Source organism: Danio rerio, chromosome 24 (assembly GCF_052040795.2).
Source record: "Danio rerio strain M-AB ecotype USA chromosome 24, GRCz13ab, whole genome shotgun sequence".
In the NCBI taxonomy this organism is placed as follows: domain Eukaryota; kingdom Metazoa; phylum Chordata; class Actinopteri; order Cypriniformes; family Danionidae; genus Danio; species Danio rerio.
The window spans coordinates 44,749,177-44,761,327 of record NC_141044.1 but is presented as its reverse complement, the minus strand read 5'-3'; the positions used below and the strand labels follow the sequence as shown (position 1 = coordinate 44,761,327).

Genomic DNA, 12,151 nt, shown 5'->3' with positions numbered 1-12,151 from the left:
ATACACTGGCTTACGCGTGCATCCATGTGTCCACAAATACAAATGCTGCACCTGTTGCTTAGTTACAAGCCCTGTCAATCATCTCCACACATCATCCACATACCTTCAGTCATATTTAATAACCTACGCTATTGTAGATTCAGCTGTGTGTTAATCTGCCATTCAACAGTCTTACATGCAGAGAAATCTCCTCAGGGGTTTGGATAATTATACATTCAGAAGTTAATTTCCAAACAAATATATATCATTCATTCATTGATTCATTTTCTTGTTGGCTTAGTCCCTTTATTAATCTGGGGTCGCCACAGCGGAATGAACCGGCAACTTATTCAGCAAGTTTTTACGCAGCGGATGCCCTTTTAGCCGCAACCCATCACTGGGAAACATCCATACACACTCATTCAGTACGGAAAATTTTGCCTACGCTATTCCCCTATAGCGCATGTGTTTGGACTGTGGGGCACCCTGAGGAAACCCACACGAACGCAGGGAGAACATGCAAACTCCACACAGAAACGCCGACTGACTCAGCCGAGGCTCGAACCAGCAACCTTCTTGCAGTGAGGCGACAGCACTACCTACTGCACCACTGTTTTTTATTGAATTTTTTTATAGGAGTTCACATTGTTGTTGCAGATCAAATAAAACATGGAAATGTGAATTAAACGTTGTCCAGATGACCAGATATTAATTAGCAGTCTTTCTAACATCTTTACCGAAGCCTCTCTAGTTGACGGCTGGTCTAGTGCGTCCGCCATGTTTGTAGTTTGTTTAGACTTTTCCCTGAGTTTGTAGTTCTAATCGAATTCACCTCCAACATGCAAAGTATTATGGGTAAAATCAGCAGTTAGAGTACAGACGCTTCAACACACTACAGTTTAGGATGGAGTTATTCTATTTTCAATTACGTGAAGTTTATGTATAAATGTCGAGAGGATCACGTGCTTATGATTGCTAGCGGCTGGATTAGCATTATCCAATTCACAATGCTCCAATCATACGACTCCTGAACTGCTATAAATACCCTGGGTTTCATTCCACTGCTCTCTTCATTTTGAAGAGTCCCCCCTTCCACCCCTACTCCTCCTTCTTCCTGTTTGGAGTTTGCACTTTCTCCCCGTGCTCAAGTGGGTTTCCCGGTTTCCTCCCACCGTCCAAAAACATGGAGCTTAAATGAATTGACTAATCTAAATCAGCACCATACACATGCTTCTAGTATATAGTTATCTCCAAGAGCATTCACTTACTGTTCATTGGTTACTACAGCAGGGGAGTTCTCTACATGTACCTAAGCTCAAACTCCCCTTTCGCCTTGCAACGGGAGGGAGCCCCGGGCTCAAAGATCATGAGCTCAGGGCTCTCTCCCGGGACAGCATGCCAAACAAGCTTTATAATCAATCATCAGCTAAGTGTGAACTCTTGAATATTTAAAATGGACAGCATGCGAATTGGGATACAGCAAAATACTGATGAAGTGACCTGGAAGTGGTTTGTTACCTCACAGGAAGTGCCTGAATATCCCCACGGACACTCACAGTGCTCCACATCTAGAGAGATTTTAGACACATCGGAGTTTGAGTCTCCAACACCTAAAGACACGTGACTCAACCTGTGGACGAAACACACACACACACACACACACACACACACACACACACACACACACACACACACACACACACAGAGGTTTGTTTTTGTGAATTGTCGGGACCTTCCATAGGTTTCCATTGTTTTTATAGTGTACAGACTGTATTGTCTATCATCAGCCAATCAGAGTCAAGCAATCATCAGGATATGTTCTGCATGTGTCTGACCTGAGCGTTCCCTCAGCGCTGTCCTCCAGCTCGGCTCGAACCCTGAGCGCAGCAACGTCCGCCAGCACCGTCATCAGCTCGTCTCTCTGCACGCTCCTGCCGCTGTGTGAGTCTATGAAGATCTGCGGAAGCATCTGCACAAACACACGCTGGTGTGTGTGAGCGTTCAGCAGCAGACGAGCCGACTGCGCCTGCCTCAGCGTGCGCCCGTTACCCTGTAACACACACATTCACATTCAGTCACACACACACATGATATTATAGGGCTCCTATTATGCAAAACCAACATTTGGATAGCTGTTTGTTGTGTTTACACAGCCACATTATAGTGATATAAACACAATAAAGTACTATTTTATAATGCAGAAGTCTCATTTATGTGATGTTTAACCCAAGTTGTGTGTGTGTGTGAGCAGTGTGTGAATATCTCCAACAGCCTCAACATGTATTAATTGTGTTTGATATAATCAGACTTGATGCAGAAACACTTTGATTGACATTCTCCCTTTGTACGTGTCATCAGAGGGGGAAAGCCCCGCCCACTGGTGCCCATCTCTCCATCTCATTAGCATAAACAGCAGCCCTGAGTGAGAAGCAGCCGTTGCAGTGGGGGTTCTAGTTCTTGTTTAAATGGCACCCTGAGCGAAACCACCCCAAATATACCTCCTCCAACATCTCCCGAGAAAAAAAAAAGGTATATGTATTATAAATACATTTAAATATATTTAGTTATTTTTAATAAATATAACCATTTGTTTATATTTATTTTAAATAAAATTATTATTATTAATATTATAAAATTATTATTATTTTAAATAAGTAACAGAAATCAATCCTAAATGTAACTGGAAAACAATGTAACAACTGGAGTAATATTCTAGGATCACTTTAACAAAATCTTTTGCGTGAATATTAATTAAGATAATTCTATAGAATACTAAAAAATACATGTTTTACAGAATTGTCTGTTGTCTTAAGGCTGATTTATACTTCTGTGTCAAACGCCGGCGTATGCTATGGCGCTGACGCATAGCCCTTCACCGTGGCCTTCGCCGTCACTGACGTGCACCTCTCAAAAAATGTAACTACACGTCGCAACAACGCGTAGCGTAAGCTCTGTGATTGGTCGACTTGGTAGCGCTGACGAGTCTGGGCGGGACCGAGAGCCGCGCGAATGCCGCAAACCCAATGTAGTGATTGTTTACAAGTGTGGAGTCCCGTGAAGGAGCTCCGGATGGAAAGTTTTGTTCTGTGTTTACCTCATAGTTAAAGTTGTTGCACGTCCGCCGGTTCCTACCTCAAAATGAGCGAGTTTGAGTCACTTGTACATCCCGGAAGTGTTCAGGAAAAGCAAAACAGCAGAGAAGAAACTCGACACAGAGGAACATTTACACCTCACTGCCCACTAGCGTTTCAGAAGTGTTAATGCAGACCGACAGAGACAGCAGCAGAAGTATAAATGCACAGCTGCGCGCGTTGCATGCGCCGTGAGTTACGCCGGTCACCTGACGCAGAAGTATAAACCAGGCTTTAGACTCGACTAATGGCAAAAAATTGATGTTATGAAGTCTTAAGCTGCGTCCCAAATGGCACACTATACACTATGCACTCATGCACTATGTACTTATGCACTTACACACTCAACAGGATAGTATATGTATGTAGTGGCGTCCCAAATGGCACACTAATGTTTTTTTTACTAAGCGGAAATTCAAACCGTTTCCCTGATGACGTTTGATGGTTGCCAAATCAGTGAAATAAACGACTGAATTATCAAATATACCTGCCGTGAGTACTGCCGTATTCACCATCGGGAGGCGCTATAATCACTCTCGTAGGAGAATTTTGCTTTCACCATCCAAAATAAATAAAGTTATTCAACATGCGCGTCTGATAGTCTCCACTTCACTTCCTAATCTGCAATTGCCTATTTGAATATCACACTAACTGTACAAAAAAATAAAAAAATAAAAAAAATAAAAAATTACTAACACTTCCCTTCTTAGACTTTACAGACCTGAAACTTGCCTTTAGTACTTCTTCATTGTTGCTCTTAGTGGTGTAAATTGCTTCCTTGTCCTCATTTGTAAGTCGCTTTGGATAAAAGCATCTGCTAAATGACTAAATGTAAATGTAAATGTGATAGCTCCGCCCCTTCCGCTACGTAAGCAAACCTGCGTTCGTTGAGTGCGTGAAGTGTCCATCATTACACACTTCACTTTAGCGGCTGAATGAGTGCATCATCCGGTTAATTAAAGTGCACTTATTATTTTTTAGAATTTTCAGTGTGAACACAATACTTACACTATTCATATTACAAAATGGCGTAGAATAGTGCATAAGTATGCGATTTGGGACGCAGCTTTAGTTACCTCCCTGACCCAGTATTCCTCCTTTCTGCTTCATAGACATGCTTAGTTAAAATAACATCAACATTATATTATATAAACTTCAGCCTTATGGACTCGCAAAACTCACTGCGTGCTGAGATGTCTACATAAAACGCTGTTACTTCGGTGCATGAGCAGTGTGTATTTTATCAGCATGCATGTGCAACTGGGATCAGTAGCAGCGCGTGTGAGGCGTGCGGGAATGGTTTTCTGTGCACATGCGTTCATTTGTTTTCACCATATTTCTTTTGGTCGTACATAAAGAATAACAAACTTGCGCAAAAGACGGCAAATGTGAATGTCCCCTAACATCTTTATTTTAGGATTACCACCCTAAATTAATACACTTGCATAAAGTAAATCATAACTCAAAGCTTTTACTCCCCATGCTGCCCCCAGCAAGATGCCGCCCTGGGCGATCGCCCATATTGCCTAAATCCGCCACTGAGCCGCTGTTCAACAAATACATCCAGATAAACGCAGAATACTGATCATCTCACCTCAATAATTACGCTGAAGTGTGAGCGCAGTGTTTTGTCCACGTTCTCCTCAGAAGTGTCATACGCCACACTGTAGTTCAAGAAACTTCCATATGACGTCAGCTACAGCAGAAACAAATGACGGAGATGTACAAGTTACAAATGCAGCACTTTATACACGCAGACTGATTTAAAGCAGCTTCACAGTAATACACAAGAAAATAACAGCATCAGTGTGGATGATGAACAGTTACTAAACAAGCTTCAGTTAAAAAGCAGCTCTGAATTGTCATTTTAGATTAATTTTGATTTAATTTCCGTTCAACATTTGTTATTCTTCAACTCTTTCTTATAGTTTCATCTCTTTCTATATATTGTTAATGGTTTATAAAAGTACAAAGCAAAGTAAACAAACACACACACACACACACACACACACACACATATATATATATATATATATATATATATATATATATATATATATATATATATATATATATATATATATATATATATATGATAACATAATATAAAAATACAGAAAGACAAACACACACACACACACACAGATCACCTTGTTATTGAGGAAAGGCTCCGGAGCGGCCCATGTCCACACAGAGGAGGGGTCTGCATCTGTGGATCTGTTGGAGATGATCAGGTTTTCATCAGAAACTGGAGACCAGAAGCTGATGGAGGTCTGGTGCAGGCGATGGAGGACGCCGTCTCTGTGCACCACCTGAACAGACACACTCAGGGTCACTTCAACTTGTTTTTGGTTTGTGTGTTTTTTTGTGTGTGCGGGTGAGATTGTGTGTGAATAAATGTACCGAGCTGCTGAACCAGGTGGAGCTCTCACACACATCTGACACACCGAAGCAGAAACACTCGGTGCAGCCTTCAGGATTGCTGGCCTGCAGGTTATAGAAGCCCTGCTTACACAGGTCACAGTGAGAGCCCATCACATTCGCCTGAGGGGACACACACACACACAAACGCACGCACGCACACAAGCACGCACACACACACACACACACACACACACACACACACACACACACACACACACACACACACACACACACACACACACACACACACACACACACACACACACACACACACACACACACACAGAGAGAGAAAATGTTTAAAAAAAACATCCAGCATTTCTCACAGTGTTGGGTGTAAAAATTTGTTAAGCTAACTAGCTACTGTAACTAAATGACTGATACACTGATAAACTAAAGTAAGATATTAGTGTACATCTATAGGTCATTTCATTACAGTTTTTTACAAAGTACTTATATTTAATACTGTAAATCAATCCAACAGTTCAGAGAAGGAGATACATTAAATATATTTAGAAGAAATATTATATTTTTCAACTAAAGGTTTTATTTGTCAGACAAAAGGACATGCTTAGGAAATTAACCATTTAAAGTATATTGTTTGAATTATTAGTCTTTGCTTATATATAAACTAAAATAAACTAAAAACTAAACTAAAACACAGACGAACTATAACAAAACAAAATGAAAATCTTTACGTACCAATAAAACAATTAACTGTTTTTTTCAACCACCTCAGCACTTTCATACTATAAATTCACTTTTAAAGGTAACCCAACCCTGTGTGTGTGACGTGTGTGAAAACTTAACAAAAGCAAAATCATACAAAAACTAAATAAAAACACATATAAAACAAAACAAAAAAAACATAACAAAACCAAAAAAAAATACAAAAACAAACACAAAAACAAAAGAAAAAAAAAAACGCAAAACAAAACAACATAAAAAACGAAACAAAACCAAAACAAAAACACAAAAACAAAACCAAAAACACAAAGGCAAAAGAAAAAAAGCAAAGTAAAAACAGAAAAACTAAACAATAAATAAACAAAAACGAAAGAAAAAACAAAACAAAAGAAAATAACACACAAAAAACTAAAACTAAAACAAAACTAAACAAATTAAAACACAAAAAAACAAAAAAAAAACACAAAAACAAAATAAAAGAAAATCATAAAAACAAAAACACAAATACAAAATAAAAAACTAAACAAAAAATGAAAAAAAAACAAAAAACAAAAAAAACACAAAAACTAAACAAAATCAAAAAACTAAACAAAAAACACAAAACAAAATAAAACAAAACAAAAAACACAAAATAAAAATTAAAAATATCCATAACAAAACAAAAAACAACAAAAAACAAAACAAAACAAAAAACAACACAAAAACAAAATAAAAGAAAAACATAAAAACAAAACAAAAACACAAAAACAAAACAAAAAACTAAACAAAAAATGAAGCTAAAATTTAAACAAAACAAAAGAAAAAAACAAAACAAAATAAAACACAAAAACAAAACAAAAAACAAAACAAAAAAACACAAAATCTAAATTTAAAAAATCCAAAACAAAACAAAAAACAAAAAACCCTGCACAAAAACTAAACAAAACAAAAAACACAAAAACAGAACACTAAACAAAAACAAAAAAGAAAACAAAAAAATAATAAAATAAACAAAACAAAAAATAAACAAAAAACACAAAATCTAAAAATTTTTAATTCATAACAAAACAAAAAACAAAACAAAAAAAAAATACTAAAAACTAAGCATAAAAAAAACAAAAACAAAACAAAACAAAAAAAACTAAACAAAAGAAAAGAAAAACACAAAAACAAAACAAAAATACACAAAATAAAATAAAACAACACAAAATCAAACAAGACTTTTTAAAAGTTTTTTCTTAAAGTGTGTTACCCAACCCTGTGAGTGACGTGTGTGTGTGTGTTTTAGTACCTTGCACACACACTCCATACAGGGGTCGGTGTTGTGGCTCCCATCCAGGTTACACTCGCAGCGAGAACACACCGGGAAATCTCTGAAGCCGAACGCACAGCGGTCACACTTCTCTCCCGCAAAACCCTCCTTACACACACACTGACCTGGAGACAGACCTGCACGACACAAACAACATCACACACTGCACACACACACTCATGCTGAATCTGCAGAAACAGATGACGATACTCGACCTGCGTCTGGGTTTGCGTGATTATCATCTCTGATGCACACAGGACTCACTGAACCCCTCATATCACACTGACACTCCACACACGGCTCTTCTGCATATCGAGACACCTGAAACACACACACACACACACACACACACACACACATACACACATATGAGCAGCTGAATCCAAACACTTCTGGAGCTGAAAGCCATCTTGAACATCCTGAAAAGCTCAGATATGTAACCTCTAAAAAATGACTGACTTTTGTAATATGTGTGAGGCTTTGTGATAAATGGAGCTGTTGAACAGAAGTTGTGCGATTGGTGTTTGGTGTTTAGATTTCATATTTATTATTAATGATGATGATGATGATTATTATTATTATTCCCCCTCCTAAATCTGTCTGGGGTAAGTTTTGGGTAACGCGTTCGATTTATTGTAAACACTTGCTATTTCCGCCTGTGACACTCACCTGGTGGGGTCTGTAGTATCCGTCCGCACAGGTCTCACAGTTCACTCCCGCTGTATTGTGTCTGCAGTTCACACACACTCCTCCTCCTGTGAACTGGCCGTGTGTGTTCATGCTCAGCTTCAGATCCGCCACCGTCTGGTTGTAGAAACAGTCATCGGCTTTGTTGTGACAATTACACTCTGGTAAACGAGAGAGAGCACACACATATGAGCTCACAGAATCAATATGTTAGTTTGGATTTCATGTGCACTTCAAAGGTCCTGTGATGTTGTGAATATGGCTGTTTATCATTTTCATTTTAGCAATTCCGGTTGTTGTAAGCATTTAGCAGAAAACAGCATGATTTACTATAGCTTTTAGACCTAGGGCGCTGTCATCTTGGAATATGGCTGTCTTACGTCACAGGGTTGGTTCCGTTCCCTCAGCTGAACAGATACAGTGGAAGTAATGGACTGAACAAGGAGACTATCAAGCCTAACTTAACCCAATGCGTGACGTTGTGGACGGGGAGCTGCTGCAAATACAAGCATCAGATGTGTGTCTAATATACATATATAGATAAATATATATATAAAAATAACTGACCGACAAAAACTAAGATAAAATTGTATGAAACGAAATTCGTTCTAAGAATATTTTTCTTATGAATTGTATATTTTTGTGCGTCCCCATCCGCTACACAACTGTGCAGAATTTGTTTCGCTCCGCAGGAAAAAAGGATTTGATTAATGCTCCACTGTAATTGCTGCTGCACAAACCCCTGTGATATATTGGCTACTTTTTTATAAACTTTTTAATACAAAATTATTATATGCTATAGCCTATCGCCTACTTTAAATAGGTCAACATATGCGATGGTTGTCTCTTCACCGCAGTCGCAGCATGCGTGTCTGTTTATAACTTCTGCCTTCTGTAAAAAAAAAAAGACCTACATTTGACAAGCCTTTTAGCAAAGCCTATATTAATATACTGATATTCTTGTGCCGGTTTGACACTCTGCACCTGAACTCAGCACGAGGGAGAATGAGAAAAGGAGAAAAGTGCAGCGCTGAGGTAAAATCATATTCTCATGTCATAATCTTTAAAATAAAGACTTGTATTAAAAATATTGAAAAGGGTTTGGGATATAGAAATTACAGCGGTGCGTTAAAAATGCTTATTTTCCATGGAGCGATTGATTTGAGTTAGTAGGTCTGGTTTATTAAAATAAATTTGAAATAAAAATAGCCTATGCTGGTTGCTAAAAAGGATTCAGTCAGTGTTTTCATTTTGTAATTTAAATTTGTAAGTGGAAAATACTTAGGGCAGGCCTTTTATTCCTTTTATTCTGTTTTTCTATACAATCCTGAAAGATTCAGGAGCAAAAATAAATAATAAACTAAAAATGGGCGGTGATGACGATAATAACCACATCACTGCAGTTTAACATCATGCTTGTATGCACATCATCTCATTATGGCGGTATGCGGTTATAGTCACACCCCTAAATGGCAGTCAATCAAACATATCTACAATGCTAAGGAACATGGTTAGTTATTAAAGCACAGCAATACCACACGAAGAAAGGACGGACTTTGAATGAACAAACAATGTGAGGAGAGCTCCAATATAGTGTACAGGACGTCTAAACAAGTTCACCCCACGCATGCGCAAGGCATTCAGTTCTGTACAATTACACAATTTATCGGCTTAAATATATCGGCTTAATTTAGACATCGGATCGATAACGATAATCTTAAAAATAGCATTTATCGGCCGATAACGATATTGCCGCCGATATAATGTGCATCCCTAATTTTTATATTAGACACACGTCTGATGCTTGTATCTGCACCAGCTCCACCTTCACAATGTCACGCATTGGGTTAAATTAGGCTTGATAGTCTCCGTGTTCAGTCTTTTACCTCCACTGTATCTGTTCAGCTGAGGGAATGGAACCAACCCAATGACGTCAAACACAGCAATATTCCAAGATGACAGCGCCCTAGGTCTAAAAGCTTTAGTAAATCATGCTGTTTTCAGCTAAATGCTTACAATAATTGAGTTTGCTGAATATATATTTTATTATAGCTGAATCCAATGTACAAAATAATGTCAACTTGACTGAGTGCTTTCTTTGTCTTAGTCTCTTTATTAATCAGGGGTCACCACAGCAGAATGAACTGCCAACCCATCCAGCACATGTTTTACGCAAAGGATGCCCTTCCAGCTGCAACCCAACACTGAGAAACATCCATACACACTCCACACAGAAATGCCAACTGACCCAGCCGAGGCTCAAACTAGCGACCTTCTTGCTGTGAGGTGATTGTGCTACCCACTGCACCACCATGACGCCAGTATTTAAATATGTATTTATTTATCACTATCTATCAGTGTATCATCAATGTACTTTTCCTACAGTTACGACCAGTGCATTGTGTCTTACTCTCGCAAGTGTTGCCGTCGGAGAGCGTTCCCGGCTGCCATGGCTCCTGATGGTATCCAGGACAACACTCATTACAGCTCTCACCACAAGTGTTGTGTTCACACACACACTGCAGCTTCTGCGGAGACAACAGACAAGAGAATGAGACACACACACACACACACATGCACAAACAAAAACATGCACGAACATTCTAACACACACACACACACACACACTCATATACACTATATACACACACACCCAAACTCACACACAGAAAAATGCCATTTTGATAAATGCAAAGTAATATTTAAACACAGTGTGGAAACAAACAAAAATAAATAAATAAAACTCATATATATCATATACTCGTACATATAACTCATATACAGTTGAAATCAGAATTATTAGCCCCCCTGAATTATTAACCCCCCTGTTTATTTCCCCCCAGTTTCTGTTTATCAGAGAGCAGATTTCTCCAACACATTTCTGCACATAATAGTGTTAATAACTCATCTCTAATAGCTGATTTATTTTCTCTTTGTCATGATGACAGTAAATAATATTAGACTAGATATTCTTCAAGACACTTCTATACAGCTTAAAGTGACATGTAAAGGCTTCACTAGGGTAATTAGGGTAAAGTTAGGCTATTAAGGCAAATCATTGTATAATGATGGTTTGTTCTGTAGACTATCAAAAGCAAATATAACAAAGGGGCTAATAATATTGACCTTAAAATGGTGTTTAAGCCCTTCTCATCGGCACTAAAAGTGTTTTGGATAAAGCTGATCATTTCACTATAGACATTGATAACAGTACAATTTTTCCCTCCATGCAGGTAAAGAGTTTGGGTGTCCTCTTGGATAGCACACTCTCATTTGAAATTCACATTAATAATATTACACGTACAGCATATTTCCACCTGCGTAATATCACTCGTCTCCGCCCTTCTCTCACAACTAATAACACAGCCATTCTCATCCACGCATTAGTTACTTCACGTCTTGACTACTGTAATGCACTTCTTTCTGGACTTCCTTCCAAACTTCTCCATAAACTCCAACTGGTTCAGAACCATGCAGCTCGTGTCATCTCTAGGACCCCATCTCACGAGCACGTCCCACCACTCCTCTATCAGCTTCATTGGCTTCCAGTAAAGTATTGAATTGATTTTAAAATATTACTTCTAGCTTACAAGGCACTTCATAATCTCGCTCCTCAATATCTCACTGAACTTCTCCATATCTACACCCCTTCTAGTACCCTTAGATCAGCCAACAACTTCACCCTGGTACCACCTCGTACTCGATTCAGCACAATGGGAGACAGATCCTTTAGCTCTATGGCTCCTCTGGAACTCACTTCTACTAGATCTAGGAGCAGTGATAGTCTTCACAATTTTAAATCACGTCTAAAGACCCATCTTTTTAAGCAGGCTTTTACTTAACAATTTTTTTATCATGTTTTTATTATGTTCTTTTATATTCGCTATTATGTTTTAACTTGTTTGGTCAATGATTGTTTTTAGTAATGTTTAATTTGTTTAGCATGTCTGCT

General features: G+C 38.4%; 1 protein-coding gene across 1 annotated transcript in view; it reads right to left on the bottom strand.

Annotated features, from left to right (window-relative positions):
• The window catches only part of lama1 (laminin, alpha 1), a gene marked incomplete in the record, with an annotated part of 89,484 nt that overhangs the window by 51,084 nt on the left and 26,249 nt on the right, over positions 1-12,151 (bottom strand). Inside the window, 9 exon segments of the mRNA NM_001034986.1 lie at positions 1,498-1,609; positions 1,815-2,029; positions 4,705-4,806; positions 5,261-5,422; positions 5,514-5,654; positions 7,492-7,649; positions 7,728-7,833; positions 8,182-8,360; positions 10,610-10,727. Of these exon segments, the coding sequence (NP_001030158.1) occupies positions 1,498-1,609; positions 1,815-2,029; positions 4,705-4,806; positions 5,261-5,422; positions 5,514-5,654; positions 7,492-7,649; positions 7,728-7,833; positions 8,182-8,360; positions 10,610-10,727 (1,293 nt within the window).